The sequence below is a fragment of the Equus quagga genome, chromosome 2 (assembly GCF_021613505.1).
Source record: "Equus quagga isolate Etosha38 chromosome 2, UCLA_HA_Equagga_1.0, whole genome shotgun sequence".
Taxonomy (NCBI): domain Eukaryota; kingdom Metazoa; phylum Chordata; class Mammalia; order Perissodactyla; family Equidae; genus Equus; species Equus quagga.
Genome location: NC_060268.1, coordinates 24,144,627 through 24,169,075, shown reverse-complemented (window position 1 = coordinate 24,169,075; position 24,449 = coordinate 24,144,627). Strand labels below are relative to the sequence as shown.

The window sequence follows — 24,449 nt, the reverse complement described above, 5'->3', positions numbered from 1 at the left end:
AGGGGGAGTGTGTGGCACCCCGGGGATCAGAACAGCTCAAGCAAAGGTGCGGACAAAAGGAAGTGTGGTCAAATGGAGAGGAGGGTGACTCTGAATTTGGCCAGGGGGTCCTCGGGCCGAGTGAACTTGGGAATGCTTTTCACCATTCTGCCCGATCCCCAATCTTCTCTGCCAAAAAGAAAAGCTTCTCCAAAACCAAACAAAAAATCCCAAAACGCCAAGCAGCAGAGGGCAGCATGATGCGGGGGAAAGAGCCGGTGCTTGGAGTCCCATGTATTTGGTTGAATCCATACACTTTTGCTGTAAAGATGTGAAATTCTGGACAAGTTCCTGAGCTTTTCTGAGCTGCAGTTTCCTGAGGTGTCAGAGAGTACTTGCCCCATATGCAGATGGAAAAAGATGAAGTCAGACCCACGCAGAGGGTTAGGTCATTGTGGGCACTCAATGAACACTAATCCTCTCAGCCCTACATCACTAGGCTGTGGCCAGCTCAGCGGTGTTAAAGTGACAGCGAAAGCCCGGAGCTGACTCATCTTGCTTCCTCTTGCACAAGCCCCTCTGAGGATGCTGGGACACTGCTGTCTGTGGAGTTCCAGCTTTGCTTGTTTCTTCTGGAAACCCCTCTCCAAGGAAGGGGGAGCCAAGACCTGCTCACTGGAGGATAGGGGCATTTACATGTGTTCCTACTTGCTAACAGAAATTGCACAAAGCTGACCCCACTTCCTCCCTCTGCCTTCTTCCCAGCATTCTGTGCAGGTTCCTCCGTTTCCAAGGACTTAAGGAGGGGTCCTTTTCTCTCCCAGATTCCCCCATTATCGAGTTAAGCACAGGTGGCTTCTAGTTCCTCTCCTCTTGTGGCACACAAGTCCAGGCAGGCCTTGTGACCCCTTGACCTAGCTCCCAGTGAGTCTGTGCTGGGCCCTGGCTGGGGCCGGCCCACTTCTGAGCTCCATGAGGTGCCTCTGTGCAGAGAGCAGTGGCAGCGGCCCAGAGATGGTCCAGCCTATGCCTGTCTTTAGCCCCTGCTCAATCTTGGGGTGAATTCTGCCTCTGCAGCTCAACATAGGCCAGGGCAGCCTGGTCAAAAGGGAGGCCATGAGGCTCTGCAGATGGCCCCTGGGCCGGGGTACCCACTGTGTGTGTATATGTGGGTGGGGCTGACAGAGGCTGGTGTCTGGGAGGGAATCGGGACAGACCATGATGGGCAAGGTTGCCTGGAGGCAGAGACAGAGACAGAGGTAAAGTTTTGCAGAGAAAGGCAGGGATAAGGATGTGGTAACACTCCCAGGACGGTGAAACCAGAAAGGAACAAGAGTTGTGTGTAGCCTGGGGAGGAACCCGATGCACTGACTTCTGCTACTCCTTTGGCTCCTACCCTGGCTCTCCCCGTGGTTGCCGAATTAGTTCGTGGTGATAACTGAAGGCACTTCGAGAGCCAGACCTTTGTCTCACAAAGCTTGCCTGTGCCTGTCTGCCCCGGCCCTACCTAGGGCTGGGCACAGAGGAGGCTGCAACACACGCCAGCTCCTGGGAGACGGAAGGGCAGGCGATGGGGGGGCGAAGGGGCTAGGAGGAGCAGTGGATGGATGGGAAGCCTGAGAGGGCTGAGGCAGAGGGTCCAGGGTGGAGGCGTGACAACCTGGGGGCGAGGACAAGACAGCTGACAGGAGAGGGGCAAGCGGAGGCCAAGCGACTTCTGAGGTCACAGTGGGGGCTCTCCCCAGGGAGAGGGAGATGGGATGGGAGGCCAAGGAGCTGAAGGGACTTTGCACAACATCTCAGAGACAGTGTCAAGGACTTTGGGGGCCCATGGGTGGGTAGGAGGGAGGATGAGGAGGGAAAAAGGGCACGTCTGGGCCCGAGCACCTCACCTTGATTTGTCCACGGAGCTCAGCTCCTGTGGGGCCCTTGTGTGGGCTCCTCATTCCTTGTGTCTGGATCCCCACCCCACTTTCACTCACATCACCCAAAGGGGCCTCAGAAGTCGATGGAAACTCCTCCTCAGTGACTTCTCCTGAAAGCTGGAATCTGAGACCCCTTGGTCCAGCCCTGCTTCCATCACCTTCCTGCTTTGTGTCAGCCAGTTGGTCAGCGCTCTCATCATGGGGATACCCTGGGGACAGGCGCTCCACAGTCGGCCTCATTTGGGTACGCCTAACCCCTGGGGAGCTCCTCAGGTGTGACATGCACCTCACAGCTGCAATGTGGGTCCGCTTCTGTGAGGAGGCTGGGCAGGGCTTGGCTGGGCCACTCGGGCTAGGCTCCTTGGTATTCACTTTGCTTCTCTGCAGTCATTACTCTCCGTTCCTTAAGCCATCAGTTCCTTTTCTCTTACCCTCCCTGCTGGCAGGGTAGGGAATTTTCTGGTGATGGGAGCAGCTGCATCAGGACCTGGGAAGGGGTGGGGCCGGTGGGCCCAGAGCTGCTCCTAGCTTAGAAGTGTAAGATACAAGGACCAGAATAGGCCTCAGAAGCTGGAAAAGACAACCCTTTAGCTGGAGAAAGAGAGGCCCAGATTTGCACGCAATCATATCTCTTCCCTGAATCTGCTTACTATTTGCTTGTGTGGGCACAGGCTCTCTCTGTGGCCACCCAGTGCTATGGTAGCACTGGCTGCCTCTGGCTTGAGGACTGGGCACTAGGGAGCAGGAATGGTTTGGCTTCTGACCCATGTGAAAGTTTTATCTTTTAAAAACGTAAATTAAAAAAATACAAGTCAAAAATCTCTTCTCCATCCCTCCCTGTGCCCCTTTGGGGGATTAACCATCTTCTGAGGACCAGCCAAGCCCCTTGGTTTGCCCCGATGGGGGTAGGGTCTGCATCTCAGCCAGCCCCTCAGACTAACCTCAGGCAAACTGGCACCTCTGTCCTTCACAGCTCAGGCACATCCTTTCTTTTCCTATGCCTTTTGCTGGTTTCAGGGTCCCCCAGGCCAGTGGTACCACCACAGCAGTCCTGCTCTACCCCACCTTCCTTCCTATGTTCCCAGTCTGTTGACTCCTACAGTCTCTCCTCAGCCCACACCTCCACTGCCCATCACATCCTGGGATACCCGGCCAGCCTCCTGGCGGCTCTTCTGATGCCGGCCTCTCCTCCCTCTGCTCCATCCTCTCCATATCTCCACCCCAGTGAACTTTCAAAACTACAAATCTGGTCACACTACTCTCCTGCTTAAATCTTCCTGTAGCTGACAGTGCTAGTGCTCTGCCCGGATTCCCTTGGATGCCCTTTCCCATTTTGGGGCATGATGCTCCCTTTAGTGTGCTCTCAAGGTTGACATCTGCGGCTCTCTCGGAGGGCTGCCCTTGGCTTCCTGGAGCTACTTTGCCCCTGGGTCACAGCATAACTTGTGAGTGTTCAGTGGGGGTGGGGGTAGGGGTGGTGGTGGTGGTGGTGGTGAAGGAAAGCCTGGCTCCCTTGTCCCAGGCTGGGGCTACTCTGAGGCCTTACACTCCAGGGCTGTTTCCTGGCATCACTAAGACGCCCTCCACAGCTGAGATGGTGCGCTTGCTTGGCCTCTCCCCCGTCCGCGGGCCTCCCCTGAGTGCACTTCTTTAGTATGTCACTCAGCATCTAAGATGAATCCCTCAGTGGAAACCTACGCCCACAGTTTAAATCGCAGTCATCTGTCTTTACTCCTCTTGCTCTCTGGAAATCTATCCCGTCATATGTATATTTAAGCCACCTCAAACTTCTAGCGCTTCTGCCACACGTTTGTGTCTCAGTACCTGCTTTTTTTCTTCAATTAAAAAAAAAAAATAAACCTCCCCTGCTGCCAAGACCAGCTAGGCAGCCAGCTGAAGGGGTGGACGGAATTAATAGACAGAACACAGTCTATATAATGGACACAACACAATCTATATTATTCAATGGGACAGGGGACCATCAGCCTCAAGGGCTGAGGTGAGGTCCCTCTGATTGCCACGTATTTATTTGCAGGCAAAGAAATACAAGCATAGCAGGAACTCATGCCAGTAGGGATATGCAAGTCAAAGCTCAGCAGTTCTAGTCTTCCTCCCTTCAACAGACCGGGGCCCTACCCAAGGCCATTCCCTTAGGGAGTATCCTGGGAACAATCAGCAAGTTATGCAGATGGCCTTCCGTTCCTGCAAGGGCCCTGCTTCTTAAGTCCCTTGCCTTCATGCTTGATAAGATACTCCCTTCCTGGCCTTTGATTCCAAAGCACAAACAATCTAGTACAGTAATTTATGAGAATGAGCAGATCACATATTTCTCAGCCACCCATTTGTAACTTGCTCTTGCTAAGCTTAAAGCCTAGCAAGAAGGTTGCTATGATCTCCTATAACACTCCCCTCTCCTGCCTCTCCGATTCTTTAAGTCTCTGGACAGTATCACTTCCTTCAATTCTCTAAGGGAGCTAGTTGCTTCCTCCTGTCTCAGGGTGCTCTGTGTAAACTTCACTACAGCACCCATCTCACCAAATTTAACGAGTCTTCCCTGGTGCCTAGCATGGTGCTGGGCAGAGAGCAGGTGTTAAGTAAAGGTTTTTTGAATGAATATTGATCCTCCAAATGTCCTAAGACTCCCTTCTATTGGGCTTCTCAGATCTGGAATCTTTTCTGCCTTCAATCAAAACTCACTGTTCATGTTTCGTTCTCTCAGAGCTCCGTGCTCTATCGCTCATGTTTCTAAGATTGATTAATCTTGTCGGAGGGAAGCAGGGTGGTGGACTGTAAGGAACACTTTCTTCTGGTTTCTTAGGAAACCAGAAACCCGTGATCAAACTATGTGTGGTGTGAACTCTTGGAGCCCCAGTGTGCTCACTTCCTTCAGTAAGAAGGTCTAGATGACTTCTCAGAACAGGCTGAAATGAAAGTCTTTTTTTTTTTTTGAGGAGGATTAGCCCTAAGCTAACTACGGCCAATCTTCCTCTTTTTGCTGAGGAAGACTGGCCCTGAGCTAACATCCATGCCCATCTTCCTCTACTTTATACTTGGGATGCCTACCACAGCATGGCTTTTTGCCAAGCGGTGCCATGTCCTCACCCGGGATCCGAACCGGCGAACCCCGGGCCACCAAGAAGCGGAACATGTGAACTTAACCACTGTGCCACCAGCAGGCCCCTGAAATGAAAGTCCTTTGTGGCCTGTGGCCTGGTTTGTCTTGTTCTCTGCTCTCCCAAAACCAGGAATGGTGCCTGCTGCAGAGCAGGCTCTTAAATCTCTGTGGGGAGAAGCAACTGACAATTTCAATGGCTACATATTGCTTGGTGCTTCATATATGTTACTTCATTCAATTTTCAAAGTGGTGGAGTCAGGATTTATATGCAGATTTGTATGGCTTTGAAGCCCACGTTCTTCCCATAATACCTTGTGGCCTTTGGGAGAAAAGGCCACCATGCAAGGATTTGTTCCTGTGATGTCTTCTAATGATGGCCGTGGAAGGCTGGAGGAGATCCTGTGGTCCTCTCCTTCGTCTAGCAGATGGGCAACTGCCTCTGCCCCTCACCAACCTCAGGGAGTGAGAGGAGTTGAATTAGGCTGGTGAGTGGAGGGGGCGAGAGGGCAGAAACCTGCTCACTGTGATCTAAATGGGAGTGCCCTGGCAGACGGTGGCCTTCAAGTGCACAGTCCCAGTAACGTGCTGGTAAGCCATCTCTCTAAACAAAAAAAAGCCCTGATAGGCAGCTTTTATTGATTTCTGTGGTATATATACTCTCACTATGACTGATTTCAAGCATCCAACAGGAAGTCAGTGACTCAGAGTTGGAAGAGATGCGAATCATCAGGCCCCACAGGCCAGTGAGCTGTCCAGCACACCCCTGAAACAGTAACGGGGGGCTGTCCCCAGAAAGCCACAGGAAGATCACAGCTTCTGCAGATGCTCTGGGCAGCCTGGGGGAGGCCGAGCTCTCACCCTGCCTTTTCGGAAGACTGGAAATGATCTCTGCTCCTGATTCACAGCAGCCGTCCCCCGACCTCGATGGCTATCTAGGCTGCCGGCAGGCAAGCCCGCCCTACAGGGCTCTTGCCATCAGTTCTTCAGAGACCAATGCAGGACCTGAAAGGAGGGAGGAGAGAGTGTCGGTGCCATTAGTGATTCCTGTGCCCTCACATGGATTCGGGCAGTACTTTCCTCCCAAATTCCAGGAAATCATAAACACCATACCCTTCCTGGATCGGGCTCACCTGGAGATCAGGCCCAGCTGGAAGGCAGCAGGCAACCCAGAAGCCAGGGTGGAATGAGGGGGCGGGAAAGCAGCGTGAGCCTGGGGCGTGCCCGCTTCTGGTGTGGAGGGACCCAGCTTCCCACCTGGCACCTAGGAAACTGGCCTCGCCGTGAGGGGCAGGTGCCCTGAGATGGGCAGCTCTCCAGGGAAGAGCAGGAACAGCTCTGGAGGAAAGGGGCCTTGTCCCGGGGATGGAGCTCCGAAAGAAGAACCTAAACATTTTGCTATCTTTGAGTCTTTCTCTCAAGTACCTAACACTTTGCTAAGCACAGAATCAGCACTCAAAAACATGTTAAAGAAGAAATAAGACCTTTATTAGTCCCCAGAGAATTTTTCAATACTAAGGCAAAAAGTAAACTGTAGGAGCAAGGAAGACCAAGAAACACAGATGAACCTTTAAGGGCCTCAAGGCTCCCCCAGGACACAGCAGAGGCCTTCTCTTCCTATCACGGGCATGTGGCAGGCAGGAAAGCCGCCACGTTCCACTGAGACAGGCCAACCACCCAGCCTGAATGAGAAGACGAGCAGAGTTGTGACATCAGGCCAGCAGGTTTAGAACTTGCTGGTGTAGAGGGTCAAAATCCACTTGGGCACACGGAGAAAGCTGGGCAAGAAGGAGGCCAGCCAGCCCAGGCTGGAGACACGGGTGAGAACGGAACTCAAAGAGAAATAGTCATCAACGGGGTGGCCTGGGGACAACAGGAAGAGGAGGAGGATTAGACCCCATTTCCCCCCCATCCAACACCCCTCACTTTGGCTGAAGAGACAGAGTTGGGCGTGAGGGAGGAAGGAGCAGGCAGAGAGTGAGGGAGAAGGAACGAGCAGGGGACAGAAGGAAGAGAGGCCCAGGCTGCTGCCAGGCTGAGCTCTTACCATCCACGTCCCGAAGGCCATAGCGTCGAGCAAGGTCACAGGACGGCAGGACCTTCCCACTCAGGCTCAGGATATTGGGGTCTGTGGGCACAGAGACAGCTGAGACGGCAGGGCAGTGGTGCAGGGTGACAAGCTTTGGGCCCAAGGGGACAGGGAACCACTGACACACCACAGGAGCCCTGAATTGTTTCTCTCTGTTCCTAAGAAGGCTCCTGGGCCTCTGGCTCCTGGTCACACCTGTTTCTAAGGCTCTCAAACCTCAAACCGGGCATTTGAATCCTTTGGGTCTCCAGAAGCGAGAGAAAAGAAGGGTGTATTCCTCAACCACCTCTGGAGCCAGGACCCAGAACTGGCTGCCACCACCACGCAGATCCTCCATGCCCTCTCTCGTCACCAGCTGTCCCCAACCTCTTCACCTGTTGCCAAAGCTACCACACATTTGCCACTCATTTCTGTGGTCTCTGCGGATGAGAAGCGATTTCTGACCTGAAACACAGGGGCAGAGACGTGAAGGTTAATCTCCAAGAGCACAGCCCAAGTCTCTCCCCTGCTTTCAGTTTCTGTTCCACGAGAGACACCCTCACCGCTGCCCCCGTGGGACTTAGCAAAACGCTGGAGTCACTCCTCCCCACATCCAGGTGAGCCCTGCAGCCCAGCACCAGGACCCACTGCTTTTCCTATGAGAAGGGACCTGGGGAGGCCAAATATATCTGGACCTTCTAGGTTCGTTCAGTGTAGGGGTGAAGAGTGTGGGCTTTGAAGCCAGACAGCCTTTCCTCTTATGGCATATGTGACCTTGACCAAGTTTCTTAACCTCTCTGGGTCTCGGTTTTGCCATCTATAAAATGGTGATAGCATCTCCCCTACAGGATTAAAGGACATAACGTGTGACCAGTGCTCAGCTGTGTGCCTGCCACTGTAAGCACCAGGTATTTCCTCTCTGATCTTGTTACTGTCCTGTCTTTGAGGATGGTGAGGCTGACTCCCCTGCATCCTCTGCCTCCCTTGCCCTCCCCTTGCCAACCAGATTAAACAGGGAATCCTCAGTGTTGTCATCCTTCATCAAGTGATCCTTCAGCAGTTCTGTCTGCACCAACCCTGGCCACAGAGACACGTAGCTGACCCCGTGGCGCCGCAGCTCCTGGGCACAGTCAGCAGCGAGCCTGTCACACTGTAGAGGGACAGAAGGCAGGGTGAGAGCCAGGGTACCAGGCCAGGTCACCTTCTTCCCCTGCCCTCCCTGCTTCCGCTGAGGATGCCCCAACCCCCTGCCCTTCCCAAGAGCCCTGTCCAGCTGTGCACCTTCCCCAGGGCACCGCCACTCTGGCTGGCTGAGAGGAGCCCAAGAAAAGGAACTGTCCATGGAGGGGCAGTGGGAGAGGTAAGGGCCAGCCGTCGGCCTTACCACTCTGACCACTGGGGATTGGACCTCCTGAGCTGTGGGTACTGTCACTGTCCTATACCTCCCCAACCCCGTGGCACTGGGTCCTCACCGCAGCTTTGCCCACACCATAGGAAACATTGAAGAGATACTGCAACCCCCCAGCTGAGGAGATGACCACGATGAGCCCTCGGCCAGCTGGTACCATCAGCCGCGCCCCATACACCGAGCACAAGTAGTGGCCTCTAGAAGGTGGGGCAAAGAAGGAGAAGGAATGGACCGTGTTCAGGGCTGGCCTGGGTGCTGTAGCCCTGGTGGCTTCCTCTGCCCCTAGCGGCTGTAGCAGCTGGGAGGCCCCGTGGGGTAGCTGCAGACCTGGCAAATTAAGGGATGGAGGCCACATTCTGGGAGGAACAAGGGTAAAATTAACTGTTGAAGGATGAGAAACAGCAGTCTTTAGAAGATGTAATGGAATAAAAAAGCTCTTCCATAATAGCAATAACAAACCTAAAATAGCTCAGGGGGCAAACATAAGAAATATATAGGATCTACATGGGAAAACTATAAAATTCTGTCTGATATAAAAGAACAAGTACACACACAATCTGTTCAAAGAAGAATCAACATGTAAAACATCAGTTCTACTTAAATTAATCCATAGATTCAGTCAATTTGAGATATATCTCAAGAAGACTTTTGGAGAAATTGACAAAATAATCTAAAGCTCAATGAGAATAAACATGTGAGGGGCTGGCCCGGTGGCATAGTGTTTAAGTTTGTGTGCTCCATTTTGGCAGCCTGGGGTTTGCTGGTTTGGATCCTAGGCATGGACCTACTCACCGCTCATCAAGCCATGCTGTTAGGGGGTCCCACATACAAAACAGAGGAAGATTGGCACAGATGTTAGCTCAGCGACAATCTTCCTCAAGTAAAAAGAGGAAGATTGGCAACAGATGTTAGCTCAGGGCCAATCTTCCTCACCAAAAAAAAAAAAAAAAAAGGAAAAGAAAAGAAAAAGAAAAACAAAACCCAAAGAACTAGAAATGGGCAATGCCACATTCCTTAACCTGCAAACAGGTACCTTCCACATCCTTATCTCTTCCTGGTAAGGGTTTTGAGCCTACAAGGCAGAGGCCCAGACCCTGGCCCAAGTCCTGGTGAATTCTCCAAGGTAAAGGCCAGTTTGTGAGCCTCTTGGAAGCCCACCTCTTACCTTCCGCACACAGGTTCACATATACACTTACTGTGCCTTCCCTCTGTGTTACCTTAGGCTGGGCTTTCCTTTTGAAACTATAACTCTCTCTACTGATTTTCATTTGGAGGGTCCTGTTTCCCATGCAAAGGAAATTTTTTCTGGTTACCAAGTATGTGTGTATTTTTACCAAAAAAATTATGGACAAATGTGAAGACCAGTATAATCCTATTCCCCTCATTACCACTCCTTCCTCCCTTGACTGAGATATAGCTACTATTAACAGCCTAGTATATAGTCTGTCAGGTTTTTTCACATAAACATTTCTTGGGTTTTTGTTTGTTTGTTTGTTTTTTGTTTTCACTGGGAAAGATTTGCCCTGAGCTAACATCTGTTGCCAATCTTCCTCTTTTTTTTTTTTTTTCACTTTTCTTTTTAAACACCATGCCACCAGGCTGGCCACTGGGTTTTCTTTTCTTGCCTCTGGGCTGACCATTGCCCTCTGTCCTCATTCTCTTTCTTCCACTTTGGAAATCACAGTTGCTTTCTAATCTGCTTCCTTGGGATTGCCACTAGAGTACCAGATTTGAAGTCGTGGGTGGTCTTAAACACTGTAGTCAAAGATTTGCAGATAATCTCTTGGTTACTCCCACAGGTGGCTGATCATATCAAGAGTGTAGTTTCTGAGAGGGTACCACTGTTCCAAAAATAATAAACAGAGACAAAACTGATGTATATCATGCTGGGTGAACTCAGGCTGTGTTTCACCTCCTGTGCCAGATGTCTGTGTAACCCCATGACAGCTCTGCCCTCCCAGTGCTGTCCTGGGAGTGCCCTTGTCTGTGGGTCTGGAGTGAGGATGTGGAGGCCAAGATGGCCGGCACCCACTCTTTCTTAGTGACCTTCTCTCGATCTAAAACAACACAATTTCTTCCTCTAACCATTTTTGAAAATACCGACTGTGGGTGGTGTGCATTACTGAGGGAGGCAGCTCCCTTCTGGGTTATGCATTGGGAAAGGCAGAAAGCGAGGCAAGAGAAAGCCCCAAGGCAGGTTCAGATGAAAATTACTGATGGAAACAAGGCAAAAGGTGATGTTCCCAGGTACAGCCTCACCTGGATGGAACTTCTCCAGAAGTAAGTGAGACAGATGGGACAGGAGAGAAGAAAGAGCAGGGGGAGGGCAGAGGGAAACGCAGAGGGTGTACGGGGAAAGGCCTGTGCCCTCGGCCTGCTGAGTGAGTGAGGGAAGCCCAGGCCCTTGCAGCAGGGCATGGAGAACACCCACCTGAGTCCCACGTTGTTTATATCATCCCACAAGGAGGCGGGGCTTTCCCAGAATGGCTTCTTAGCATTGGTCAGGATTGCCTGGAAGGCATAGGAAGGGTGATGAATTGGATGATCTGAAGGCAGGAAGGTATGAGGGGCTGGATAATGGAAGGGACAATGAGCACTCAGGGGTCAGAGGGGGAGGTCAGGAGTGTGGAGTTCGGATGAAGTTCAAAGGGCTACCTGGACTCCAGCATAGGCATTGTTGACCAGCACGTCCAGACGGCCCTGTTCCTCATTCACTTGCTCAAATAGGCTTTGCACTTGACTCTCCTGGCTTGAATCACACACCACCGGCACACAGCGGCCCCCTCGGGATTGCGCCTGGAGGGGGACAGAGGGGATATGAGCTCACGGTAGCACATGAGTGTGAGACAAAATTCAGCTCCCCTTAACTCCCAGCTTGGGAGCTGAGAAGCCAGTCATAGGAATCAGAGCCAATAGCTGAGGGAACATGGTGGGCAATACTGCCCTCTGGTGTCTGTTTGAGGAGTTTCAGGAATGCTAGGTCCTCCCATTATAGAGCAAAGTGGATTGGGATCCCGGGTTTAAAATCTACAGACATTTACTAGGGCCTACCATGTGCAAAGCATTGCACTCTGCATGTGGAGGGTAAGGGACAGACAAGGCATGGAGGCTGCTCTTGAGAAATGAGCGTCTGTCTTTTTTTCATCCTTGGTCATTCCCATCTTGCATGCCCTTAGCTCCCACCTTCACCACTCACATAGAACCCCTACTCAATCCCAGCCCTCTTACCCTCACTCCACCAACACCCCTGCCTGGTAAGTGGGAAATCAAAGCTCTCAGGTATGATCTACTTCTACTTCCCGTTCTGCCTCACCGTCTACAAATGTGCCCCTATCCTCTAACTTCAGAGGAAGAATACCTTATTCAAGAACTATTGTCCAGATCCAGGCTCTGGGTCCCACCCTTTGACCTCCTTACCTCCTAACTGCTCACCTGACCTCCAGTCTTTCTGCCTTAACTTAATTCTTCATACTCTAGACAGTATGAACTACCTAAAACATAAATCTGTTCAAAATCTTCCAATGGGATCACCATCTCTTAGAGAAAAAGGCCAAAGTTCTCTACTGGCTTCTTCCAATACCCATTGTGTCCTCTCTGCAGACTCTCGCCTACCACTCCGTCCTTGTACCTTTATGCTCTGGCATTATTTCTCACAATATCCACACTCTTTCACCATCGTCCCTCTGCTCGTGTAGCTCCCTTTGCTGGAATGGTTTTCTTAACTTCCTTCACCTAACTCTTACCTTTCAAGACTCAGTTCAAGAACCATTTCCTCCAGAATGCTTTCCCTAACCTCTCCCCCATTTTCTCTCGATACCCACTGGTGCTCCCAGAACATTCTGCGCCTATCTCCCTCTTATCACTTACTTCATTCGCATTACATTGAAATGATCCATTTCTGCCTCTGACTCCTGCTAGCCTCTATCTTTTAAAGGCAGAATTATATATTATTAATCTTGCTAACCCCAGTGCTTCATGCAGTACCTAGCAAACCAAATGTACCCAAATATTTATGTAACTGATATCCAGCAGAAAAGTCAAATAAAAACGTACAGTTCAATAAAGTCTTGCCTAAAATAGGGGAAAGCACAGGTCCACAACTCTTTAGTTGCAATTCCAAAATCCCTAACACAGAGCTAACACAGAGTTTTTTCATAAAACTCACTTGGTGGCTAAATTTGACCTGATCTGAAGTTGTTTATGGGGTTTATTTACCCAATTTGAGTTAATAGTCATGTTGGGTTGAGTATTATGGTTTCAGGTAACCGATTAGGAGTGGTTAACGGGACCGGCTCCCTCAGGTGGTTTCTGCCCCTGTGGTTCCAGAGGAAGCACTCACCTCCTGAGCAGTGACCTGCAGCGTGTCCAGATGACGGCCAGTGATGTACACTGTGGCACCAGCTTGGCAGAGCTGCAAGGCGATGCCGCGGCCAATACCCCTGGAAGCCCCAGTCACCACGCACACTTGGCCCTTCATGGGAGCTGCCATGACTCACAAGCAAAGAGGGAAATCTGTGGAAGCAAAGACTTGCTCTGAAGGAAGGCTGCAGATGGTCTATTCTATGGGGAGGGGACCCCGAAAGTGGTAGGAGGGGGAGCCAAGGTTGGGATCCTTTGAGGGGAGAGAGGTTTCAGAGGGGGACAGCGGAGTGCAGGCCACAGGGCAAGGTTGGCTGTCTCTTTAGGGAGGCCCAGGAGTGAAGAACGGGGCTGGGTGGCGCTGTCCAGGGCACCTACTGGGACTCTGAGTAGGGCTGACTGGGGGGAGCTCTGTGCGGCGTCCTTCATGGCGCATCCGCACAAAGTCTTGGGCCATCTGGAGCTCTCGCCCAACCCCGGCCCAGTCAGGCGGAGCCCGGAGAAGGGGCTTCTGGATCGGAGGTGTGCGCGCAGCCCAGGGACCCTGGACCTTAAGTGGGGAGAAGTCCCACTCCTCCTACCTGCCAACTTTGCTGCCTCTGGACTTCCTTTGCTGCCTGGGGAGTCCTCGCGCCGCCTCTCTCGTAAGGTTCTCGGAATCGAGAATTTAGATCCTCCCGCCGGGGGGGGTGAGGTGACTACGACGCGGTCAGAGTCCGAGGCTGGCGTGGAAGTCCGTATACTGCCCGAGGTTCAGCCGGCAACGTGGAGATCAGGATCAGAGAGCGCATCAGCGGCTCCGGGATACTTCTGGGCGGGGCCAGGACAGGCGCATGGAGGCGGGGCGGTCTGGAGACACACCCCCTCCGGCCGGCTCGAGCCGTCGCTGGACTATGACGCGTACTCTGCGCAGCGAGCGCGCTGGCTTTTCTAAGCTCTGTCGGGGCCTGGCCCACGCTTGGTGGCAGGAGGCTTCTCCGGCGTCCAAGGGAGCCGGTCCCGGAGCGCTCATGGGGCTGGGGCCGCGCTCCCCGCACAAGGCGGGGCGTCGGTTCCCAGCTGGCGGCAAACGAGGCCGTGGGGCCAAGGGGTCGGGGCGCCCCCCACCAGGCCGCCGGCGACCGCCCTGCCCGCCTCCGGACGGGCGCTCGGAGCCGGCTCGGGACGCGCTGCCCCACCTGAGCCCCGAGGCTCTGGGGTACTTCCGCCGGGCGCTGTCTGCGCTGAAAGACGCCCCCGAGACCGGAGAAGAACGAGGTAGGGAGCAACTTCGCGTGGGACCGAGAGGAACTTGGGCATAAAATCCGGACAGGCGAGGAAATTTTCGTGGGTCTCCAGGGCACGGAGACTTAGTTTCATCTCCCATATCCTCTTTCTAGCCCTCCTCGCCCCCCAGCTTGGCCTAACCAAGAACATAACCCTATCCTCCTCTCAGTCTCTTTAAAATATTTCTTTCCTTGTCTTTCCAGAGCTGATGGTGCACAATGTTTTGAAGGAGGTTGAGGCTCAGGCCCTAGCCTTGGCCACGAACAGGACTGGCAGTGAGATGCTGCAGGAACTGTTGGGGTTCAGTCCCCTGAAACCGCTGTGTCGAGTATGGGCTGCTCTGCGCTCCAACTTGCGCTTTGTGGCCTGTCATCGATGCGGGGTCCATGTACTGCAAAGCGCTTTGCTGCAGCTGCCTCGGTTGCTGGGGACCCCTGCAGAGGAGGAGGAGGAGGAAGAGGAGGATGGAGATAGGAAGGATGGTTCCTTAGAGACCCTGGAGGAGCTAGTCCTGGGACTCGCTGCTGAGGTGTGTGATGATTTTCTTTTCTACTGTGGAGACACACATGGCACCTTCGTGGTCAGAACTCTGCTGCAGGTGTTAGGAGGGACTCTCCTGGAGTCTGAGAGAGCCAGGCACCGTGGCTCCCAGTCACCTGGTAAGTATTACAAGAGAGGGAAGTGGACCTAAAGGAGAGTTTAGGAAGTTCAGAAGGAGAGAGGGAGCAGAAGAGTATTTCTTCATGACCTTGAAGAATTAGCAGAGAAATTAGGACAGGGCTTAGCAGGCCAAAGGTTAGTGTGTGCAGAGGCCCAGAGGTGAGGACGCCTAGATGTGTTTAGGGGACAGCCGTTAGAAGAATGGGGCAAGGGGAAGAGGTGATTCATTTGAGCATTGGATTTCAAACTTTTTTTAAACCACCACTCACAGTAAGAAATCTATTTTTTTTAAACAAGACTCAACATACATATGTGTATATATACACATATTAGATTCAAGCAAAAGTTCAGGAAACATTACTCTTACTACATGCGACCCACTTTGATGTTTTCTTTCCTTATTTATTCTGTTCTGTGTATTCCATTAAAAAAATGCCTCTTGAGACCCACTAAATTGATTTCGTGATACACTCAGGCAGCAGCCCACATTTGGAAAAACTCTGGGAAATAAGGGTAGAGAGTTTAGGTAAGGCTTGATTTTGGAACACCTCAAATTCCTGGCTGAGGAGTTTGGACTGTCTCCTGTGAACCATGGGGAAGCTGGTTGAAGTTTTTTAGAAAAATTAAAACAAATGTAATCTGAGTTCACTGATCCAGACGAGAAGAGACATTGAGTTGTACCATATGCGTTCTGCATCTCCAAGCTGAATCCCTGTTCATCTGTGGAATTCTCCCTCCTGGATGGCAGTTTGTGATCTCACTCCTGCACACGTTCTTGATCTTCCTTCAGAAGCACAAAGGGCCCCAACTCGGGACTGTAAGCCAACTGATTTCGAGGTCCCTGAAACCTTCCTGAATTGCCTTCGGGACCTGAGCTCCTGCTTTCTGAAGGACATTGCTGGTAAGGAGGGAGATGGGAGGCTCTAGGATCTACTTTTCTGGGAGTTATTATCAAACAAGGCCCATATTTAGATCAGTGTTATTCCTCTTCAAATCTGATCTGGTTTGATGTTGCAAAGATTCTGTATAGACTCTTTGTGTCCATAGTCCCTTGTACCGTGTTACTTGAGGTTTGAGGTTGTCCAGGTCATCTGGATTTGGGGAAAGCTGCTTTTATTATTTCTGCCTTCTCTCCACAGTGTTTATCACTGACAAGATCTCCAGCTTCTGCCTTCAAGTGGGCTTACAGGTCTTACACCGCAAACTGCCCCAGCTTTGTGCCCACCTCTGCAATGCTGTGATTGGCTACCTGAGTAGCCGCAATTCTTCAGCAGATGGCAGGTATGGTCAGGGCCTCAGGATTGACCCAGGTTGATGGACCTGTGTGAAATGAATGAGGTGATGTGGGTATTTTGGATGGAGTGGAGTTAAGAGTACTCATTCACCTTCTGCTTGTCCCTAGTCCCCTCCTGCTGTTTCTGCGGGATCAGACGAGCTCCAGACTGCTAGAGCAGGTGCTGCTGGTGTCGGATCCCCCGAGGCTCCAGAGCCTCTTTGAGGATCACTTCCAAGGGCAGCTGCAGACCCTGGCTGCACATCCTATTGCCAACTTCCCTTTGCAGCGTTTCCTGGATGCGGTCACTACCCCTGAGCTGGTGAGTGGGGAACTTGACTGGGTCTGTTTCTGCACTCTGTTGTTTGTGTTATTCTCCTTCAGTTGGCCTTATTTTATTGTGTGCCTGCCTCTGTATCTCTGACAGTGTGCTGGCCTTTTCTCTTGAAAAGTTGTTCCCTGGGGGTTTCCCAGAGCTTAGGGTGAAGATGCCTTCTTCCCAGAGAGGATTTGCTTTGGCTTCTCTCAGGCGCCACTACCAGCAGGAGACTGGCTTAACCCAAGTTCACAGCTTGAGGTTCTGTGGCCCACTCATCTTGGCTACAAATCCGCATGAGGGCTGGAGCTGTTGCCATGGCCTCTCTTTTCCTTTGCTGCTTAGCACCAAGGCATGCTTCCCCGGATCTCCTGGGTTGGGAGTTAGGGTGGAAGGGCAGATTTCATTTTCCCTTACCCTGAGAGTGTGGCCATTTAAAGTCTCCTCTACATGTGAGGCAGCACCTCCAATCCTGCTCTCTTGTCTTGGACCTTCCTTATCTGGCCAAACCAAAGTTCTGATAATGGCAATGCTTTTATGTTTTATCTAGCATTTTTAGTTGTTTTTGGCAGGAAGCTTTCTTTGAATAACTTAGCCCACCATTACCAGAATGCCAAAGATTCTTTACCCCATGTCTCCGCTAGCTATCGCCCATGTTCAAGGAGCTGAGCCCTGCCCTGGAAGCTGTGTTAGCCCAAGGTCACCCAGGGGTCGTCGTTGCCCTGGTGGGGGCCTGCCGCAGAGTTGGGACCCACCAAGCCCAAGTCCTGCAGCTGTTGTTGGAGGTGAGTGAGTGTTACCCACAACCCATTTATGCCCTCAGTTCAAATTCCACCTGTTAAGACTTAGCTAATCTTTTCTTTCTTTTTTTTTGGAAGATTGGTCTTGAGCTAACATCTGTTGCCAATCTTCCTCTTTTTTTTTTTTTCTTCTCCCCAAAGCCCCAGTACATAGTTGTAGGTCATTCTAGTCTCTCTGTGGGATGCTGCCACAGTCTGGCTTGATGAGCGGTCCATAGGTCTGTGCCGTGGATCCGAACCGGAGAACCCCGGGCCGCTGAAGTGAAGTGTGGGAACTTAACCACTCAGCCACGGGGCCAGCCCCTAGACTTATCTAATCTTCAGTGGTTGTATCTCTGGGACCCAAGAGGTCTCATGCTCAGGGGGTTCAGATACAGGGCAGAACGAGGCCAAAGCATCTCACAGTCCTGCAAGGAAAACTACCTCCCAGAATGAAGAGAGAAGTTTATTTAAGACATAAATGTTTATTCAACCCCTGTTGTTTGTATAGAGGCTGGGGATACAGAAGGCAGGCGAAGTCCTGTCCTCACGCAGCTTACATTCTTGTGGAGTTAGGTGTTCTCACCTCTCCTGAATGCTTTCCCCTGTCAGAAGGTCGGGTTAGGGATGAGGAGGTTCTCAGAGTCATCATGTTTTGTCTTCCCTTCTAGGCATTCCACTGTGCAGAGCCCTCTTCCCGGCAAGTGTCCTGTGTGCCTCTCTTTGCCACTTTGATGGCTTATGAGGTGTACTATGGACTGATGGAGGACGAGGGGGCAGTGCCTGCGGAGCACCAGGTGAGGTAGGGGAGAGGCCAAGCCAGTGACTAATTGGGGACCAGGCCTCCCAGGGCTCAGGAAGCCCCTCACCACTGAGGTGAGGGTGGTGAGATCTTTGGCTCCATCCCAGTGAAGGCAGCAGTCTGGTGGTTACCTCCTAAATTCCCTGTCTCTGTCCTCCCAGGTGGAAATGGCCACAGCCAGGGCCCTGGGGGAAGTGACGGTGCTTGGGTCTCTACTGCTCCAGCATCTGCTGCACTTCTCCACTCCTGATCTTATACTTCGAAGTCTGGGTGCATTGACAGGACCGCAGCTTCTGAGTCTGGCCCAAAGCCCTGCTGGTTCCCATGTGCTCGATACCGTCCTGAGCAGCCCCTCCGTGACGCGCAAGCAGCGCCGCCGTGTGCTGAAGACCCTAAAGGTTAGACTTCTGGTTTCTGCTTTGATTCTTCTGCCGTCATCCACTGAGAGAATGTGAGCTTCCCAGGACTGTCCTTCAGAGTCACAGAGAATATGTAGTTCCTAGATTGTTACGACTCAACCTCTAAACTTCCAAAAACTTTACCTTCCCCGCCAACACACTTTTGTGGACTGCCATAGAGGGACCTATCTTGCTTGTCTCAATGCAGGGACAATATGTAGCTCTGGCCTGTAGTCGCCATGGCAGCCGTGTGCTGGATGCCATCTGGAGTGGAGCAGCCTTGGGGGCCCGGAAGGAAATTGCTGCAGAGCTGGGTGAGTACTGGCACCTCTCTCTGATCTTTCCAGACTTTCTTTCCCTCACTCCAGTAGCTGGGTGGCTGGGTAGTGGACTTAAATTCAGCAGAGACTTCAGTTCCAAAGGGTGGTCTCGGCTTGGGTTCTTAGCGGTCAGCTCTCTGCTTCTCCTCTGCTGATCGTGCAGCCCTGTGCGCCCACCCCTTCTCCCAGCGTCTCTTCTTTGCAGATTGAGGTGTTAAGTCTATACCCAGGCAGGCACAGGGTCCAGGGAAAACGGAGGGACCTTCACCCCAAGTAGAGTCTCTTCAAGCGTGGGTGGGTGACTGCATGGTGATACTGAACATGAATGGTTCCCTTTGCAGGGGAGCGGAACGAGGAGCTCTTAAGAGACCCTTTTGGCCACCATGTGGCTCGAAATGTGGCCCTGACTACCTTCCTGAAGCGGCAAAAGGCTTGGGAACAGCAGCAGGGGGCAGTGGCCAAGCGGAGACGGGCTTTGAACTCAATACTTGAAGACTGAGGCCTTTGGATCTGGGACTGGGTGTTGATGGGGGAGGGGAAAGGGAGTATCTATCCTGTCCTCTTCCTAGTTTAAATTGGAGTCAAAGACTTATTGATAAACATTTTTATATTTTTATTGGACGTGTGTTTGTTATTTTTGGGGGGAAGGTTTCAAAGAAATAGAGATGTCAAGGTAAAGTCAGAGAGGGCTGTCCTCAGTGCACTGGGGAGCTTAGGGAAAGGAAGAGTTGTAAGGACATCTAGATGCAGCAGCAGTCAGGGTGGGATCAAGATGCCTGGGGCCAGGCTTGTGGCCTTTCAGGCTATGTGGGAGGCTGGAGAGATGGCTAGGCAGGGACAGCATTCTTCAGGAATAGGCATAGGCTAGGGGTGTAAGGCATTATGCTTATGGGGTCTGTTACAATGGGATCAGAGGACAGTGGGGGAATCAGGTAAGTTATCTGGTCTGCACTGTCTGTACAAGTCTGCGGGTCCCCAAACTTGATGTTGTCAGAGTCCTTACAGTCTGTCTCTTGGAATGAGTAGTGGCAGAAGCTCAGAGCCCCTTCTCAGTAGCGATGGAGGCGACCCTGACGCTGCAGCTGCCACTGCTCAGCCCCTTCTACCACATGTCGAAGGGTGGAGGAAATTCCCAGCAGTATATGGCCCAGGCCTTGCAGCAGAGCGGAGATCCATCGGAGGAGCTCCCTGAAGGGCAGACAGCAGGAAGTCAGACGGGTAGGGGAAGGTAGGGGAAGCCGGGAGGAGGCCGTGGAGCTGGGGGCTGGGGGTTTCCACAAGGGGTAGGAGAGAGCAGGAGAGGGAATTATGGGGACTGCAACTCTAGGGATGGGGAAGTATGACTTGGTCTCTGACCTGAGTACTTTCTTTGGGCCGAGTCCTTGTATGTCACAACTCATGGAGTAGAGCCCGTAGAATGTGGCTTTGATGTTCAGGCTGCCAAAAAGGTCTCGAGGGTTTTGCTTGTATACGTCGAAGGTGATGCGGGCGATGTCCTTGCTGTGCTTGGGCTTCTCCCGGCCCAGACCATAAGACAGCACCCCGCTCTGTAGGGCACCCCCATCAGTGCAATGGACCCTCACATACTGACACCCACCACTAATCCCCATCAGCACCAGGACAGACCTGCCCTTGCCTGGATTGTTTGTCCACTATAAGGTGTCCTTGACAACTCATCTCTCCCATTGCCTCTGCCCCCAAGATCAGGGTCAGGCAAGAGAACAGGCTTGCGAGAGAGAAGGACTGGTGACCTATAGCAGTCCCCGTGTGGGCCTCACCCTGATGGGGCTCCAGCTCTGCCCGGACTCCAGTACCATCAGGCACGTGTCATCCTCCAACAGCTGGAAGAAGTCCTCGCTCTCCACGGCTGTCCCGTCCTCCTCTAGCACCAGTGTCAGCACTCCGCTCAGCAGCAGGGTCTCCAATGCCTAGGCGACCGGTGGCGGGAAGCAGGAGGGAAGGGGCAGAGCTTATCCCGTGCTACTTCCCTTCCAGCAGCCCGCATCCCTCTGCTGGGCCCAGACACGGGTTGATATCCCAGCTCTTCACCCCGGGGCTTTGCCATCCTTTCAAATGGCTCTAGTGTTCTTAGTCGTTGGGGAACCCTCACTGAGGGCAGATGGTTTTTTCCTATTTGCTCCTGCTTTGCTCCTACCATGTCATTGTCATCTCCCTGTGCTTCCCTCTAAGCCACTCCTGCTGGTTTGAAACTGATAAGCTGGCCAGGTTCTCTGGAAGTCTATCGTTCAGGAATGGGTATAGGCTAGGGGTGGAAGGCATTATGCTGGTGGGGCCTGTCACATGGGGTCTGATCTCCAATGTCCCTCCTCACTTTCCCCCATGCTTACAGAGGTATCCAGAGCTGTTTTCACTCACACTGACTTATCCTTGAGTCTTCTATGTAGCACTGTACACACATCCTCTACTCCTTTCAGTAGCCCTAAGGAGTAGCTATGTCATTCCCTTTTTATAGATAAAGAAACTGAGTTTTGATGGGTTCAATAACTTCCCAAAGTTTGATGTTAGGAGGTGGCAGAGTTAGGATTTAAACTTGTTTTATCTTATGACTCGCCATTTTATACTGATTTCTGAACTCCATCCCTCCCTATCTACTCCTTCCCCTACCCTCAAGGAAAAGCCCACTCCTTGGGGAAAAATGACCCAAGTGCAGCAGAGGTCATTGCCCCCCTCAGTCCCCCCCCTTCAGCCCTTTCTGCTGTCATTCCAAATTCTCACTCTTCTTGAGCCCCTTGGCTGTCCCTGTAACAGAACCCAGGGACTTGGCTCCCTTACCTTGTCTAGCAGTTCCTGTCGGGTGGCAGCTGTCAGACCTTTCCGGGTGGTCCGCTTGTGATCACAGACACGGAAAGGTCGCTGGGGTGGTGGAGCTGAGGTCCAGACCCTACGGCCAAACTCAGAGCTCATATTGGATACTGACCTGGTAGTTGGGAAGAGAGGTCATGAAGGAGTGAGGGGTTTGGTGGGTGCAATGGGGATGATGGGCTGGAGAGTTAGGGAGGGAGGGAGGGATCTGGGTTTGTAGCCTAGGGAGAGGGAGAGACCATGGAAAGGGGTGGGGGAGCGGTGGCTCAGGGCTGGACAAGCCCCCAGTGCAAAGCCGGGGCGAGGAGGGGAGGGGTGCAGCTCGCCAGGCTCCTAGGGGCTGAATGGAGTTCCATTGCCTTGCCTGTATCCCCAGAGTTGGAGAGTGGAGAGGAGGGTTAGAAGTCACCTGAGCAGGCCGCTGGGGTTGAGGGCGGAGAGGTACTCCATGGTGGCGGGAAGGTGCAGGAGAGTCCTGGGCTGGGTGGTTCTCTGCTGTGCTGGGGCTGAAGTGGTGGTGTTTTCTGTTACAGAGCTGGGACCTCAGCCACAGGGAGGTGGGGGATGAGTCAAGCCCGGACTCTGGCCCCCCAGGCCTGGCCAGTAAGAAGGGCAAAGTCCAAGGGGAGGGAGCAGGGGAGGGGCCTAGATGGGGTCTTAGAGGAAGGATTAAGGCCCAGAGTTGCCCGGCAAAAGCCTGGAAGTTTGTGTGTGTGTGTGTCTCTGGTGGCGGCACCCGATGTGAGGGTAAATGGGAACTATGTGAGAGAATGGAATGTGGTATCTGGTGTTTTTCTTTCTATGGAGGGAATTTCTAGGAAGAGTTTCTGGCTCCCAAACTGTGAGAAGCCGCATTATGTGTGATTTGCACCGTACATGCTGCCACCTAATGAAAGCCATAAACTGCAGCTTTAAGACGAGGGAGGCGGGGCTGAGGATGGGATCTTGGTCAGGGCTTGGAGAAAATGAGAGGTGAGGCAGTGTGCCTGGGTTGGGGGTGGGGAGAGGATGGGTCCTGATCCATGGATCCAGGATCAACAGGAGCCTGTCTGGGACTCTGCCTTTCTACTCTCCTGCTCTTTTCTCCATGGTCTAGGGCAGGGGCTAGCTCAACATCTCTCTGGCTGCATTCTCCAGAACTACCTGCTTCAGCCACACTGGACTAGTCACTTTCTCGGCTTTCTCCTTTGGCCACTTAATGGGCATGAGGCAGATGTGAAGGGGCGGGAGGTGTCCTTTGATGGCATCAGGACTTTAGCTTTGGTGCCCCGTCCCATCTCTGATTTCAGCTGCAGTTGTGATGGATGGTTGTGTGGAAGCTCAAGACTCTTGCTGACAGTGGACCCCTCACGTGAGCACACGTCTCTCTGCTTTCCTCCTAGGAGTTCGCCTGAAGCTGTGGCAGCTTACTCAGCCCTCCCGACAAGTACAGGCTGCAGGTGTGTCTAGGGGTATTAATACCTCTAGGACAGCCCGCAAACAGTGGGCGAGCTGGCATAAATGCCCCAGGCTCTGTCTCTCTGGAAGGCATTCTGTGTCCTTCTCAGGCCTGATGCCTACTAAAGGGACTCAAGAGCACGCCCTCATTGGCTCTCCTCTTCCCTCTCTTCCTCTGCTCCTCACTCCTGCTTCCTGAGCTGACCTCTCACATACAGGATCACCTGTACGGACGCCCTCTACTCAGGCTCTGCTTTGGAGGGAACCCAAACGGAGACAATACTGGTGTCCTGGCTCCTGAGGAACCCTCAGTTCTGGCTGTTGACTGGGCAGGGGCCTTTCTTTCCCCTTCCTTCAACTTTATCAATCTGCCAAGTCCCCCTCAAATTTCCTCATTTCCAGGCTTTGCCTGACTTCTCCACCCAGAGTATGTCTCCACCACTGCACTCTTTCCTTTCCTCTTGTTCCGAATCCTGATGTAGCCCTGTTGTGTGGTCTCTTCACAGATGTGTTATGAGTCCTCAACCAGCTTATAAGGCCCTGACACCTCCATGCATCTCCCCTTTCCCCTAGAACTTAGCATTGTGCTTGCCACTGAAAGCTGTCATTGACAGCCCAGTGAGAGCCCTGGGGGAGGAATGACTGGGTCAGGGCCCAAGGCAAGACAGGAGAGGGGTATGTGGGAAGCTGAGGAAAAGGGGGCTCAGCAGGGTCAGGAGTGCAGAAAGGTGAGGCTAGAGCAGCTGGCGGAGTGAGTGGTTTGGGTCACCTTCTCTGTGAGGGCAGCCAGGGAGGCCAGGAAGCATACAGGCTTCAAGGCCAGAAGCACTGCGACCGGAGCTGAGGGAGGGATGAATGCAGAAGCAGGACCCAGGGTCAGGATTCTGCAGTGTCCCTCCTCACCCACACAGCCAGGGAAGCGTGTCTGCACCCCTTAAGCTTTTCCAGTTCCGGAGAGGCAGGTTCTCGCATGCCTGGATGGTTAGTGATGGGAAGGAGTCGGGTGAGGGAGGGGCCCCAGCAAAGGCTGAGAGGAGCCCCACCTTGTCCCTCCCTCTTCTCACCTCACCCTCTGCAAACCTGACAGGCACAGGACAGGCAGCGACACCTTGCCTTTCAGCTTCCCCAGGCCCTTCGCTGCCCCCAACCCTGCCAGCTCCCAGCTGGGTAAGCAGATCTCCCAACGCGCCGTTACTCCCCACCATGTGCTTTTGCCCTGAGGTATAAGGAATGAAGCTGAACAAAGAAGGAGGGGCCAGGCTAGAGGGGTGGAGGTGGAGGTAGTGACAGCCTGGGAGTTAGGACTGGGGAGGTCAGCTGACTGAAAGCAAGGATTTGGGTTCCAAGAAGTAGGCTTGAGTTGGGGCTGGGGTCCTGAGAGAGGAGAGGCGGGCTGCTGGGAAGTAGGGGCAGGCGCAGTCCCTCTCACCGGCATCCCCCCCCCCCCCCCACCCGCCCCCATTATCTTTTTCTCCCTTCCTTTCCTTTCTCCCCCCCCAACACCACCGGGGGGGGGGGGCCGGG

At 52.8% G+C, this 24,449-nt stretch overlaps 3 protein-coding genes across 4 annotated transcripts in view; 1 reads left to right on the top strand and 2 right to left on the bottom strand.

Moving 5' to 3' along the window:
• Positions 1 to 6,482: 6,482 nt before the first annotated feature.
• DHRS1 (dehydrogenase/reductase 1) lies at positions 6,483 to 13,632 on the bottom strand. The gene is made up of 9 exons (XM_046651397.1): positions 13,433 to 13,632; positions 12,832 to 13,004; positions 11,148 to 11,288; positions 10,924 to 11,003; positions 8,557 to 8,689; positions 8,088 to 8,234; positions 7,480 to 7,549; positions 7,064 to 7,144; positions 6,483 to 6,879 (listed from the first exon to the last, which is right to left on the bottom strand). The coding sequence occupies exons 2-9, from the start codon at positions 12,979 to 12,981 to the stop codon at positions 6,743 to 6,745; spliced, it is 939 nt and encodes a 312-aa protein (XP_046507353.1). The 5' UTR covers positions 12,982 to 13,004; positions 13,433 to 13,632; the 3' UTR covers positions 6,483 to 6,742.
• A 97-nt stretch (positions 13,633 to 13,729) lies between these two features.
• On the top strand, positions 13,730 to 19,281 carry NOP9 (NOP9 nucleolar protein). Its single transcript, XM_046651369.1, has 10 exons — positions 13,730 to 14,108; positions 14,321 to 14,776; positions 15,568 to 15,678; positions 15,917 to 16,058; positions 16,180 to 16,372; positions 17,011 to 17,151; positions 17,817 to 17,942; positions 18,109 to 18,345; positions 18,554 to 18,659; positions 19,007 to 19,281. The coding sequence occupies exons 1-10, from the start codon at positions 13,745 to 13,747 to the stop codon at positions 19,162 to 19,164; spliced, it is 2,034 nt and encodes a 677-aa protein (XP_046507325.1). The 5' UTR covers positions 13,730 to 13,744; the 3' UTR covers positions 19,165 to 19,281.
• Positions 19,258 to 24,449, bottom strand: part of CIDEB (cell death inducing DFFA like effector b) — a 6,958-nt gene continuing 1,766 nt past the window's right edge. Inside the window, exons 2-6 of one of the 2 annotated variants that reach the window (XM_046651377.1) lie at positions 21,898 to 21,994; positions 21,459 to 21,603; positions 20,444 to 20,593; positions 20,022 to 20,212; positions 19,258 to 19,853 (exon numbers count right to left, since the gene is read on the bottom strand). In XM_046651377.1, coding sequence (XP_046507333.1) covers positions 19,715 to 19,853; positions 20,022 to 20,212; positions 20,444 to 20,593; positions 21,459 to 21,603; positions 21,898 to 21,994 — 722 coding nt within the window. In that variant the 3' untranslated portion in view covers positions 19,258 to 19,714. The remainder of the gene's footprint in view (positions 19,854 to 20,021; positions 20,213 to 20,443; positions 20,594 to 21,458; positions 21,604 to 21,897; positions 21,995 to 24,449) is intronic. The other variant, XM_046651383.1, reaches the window with a different exon arrangement.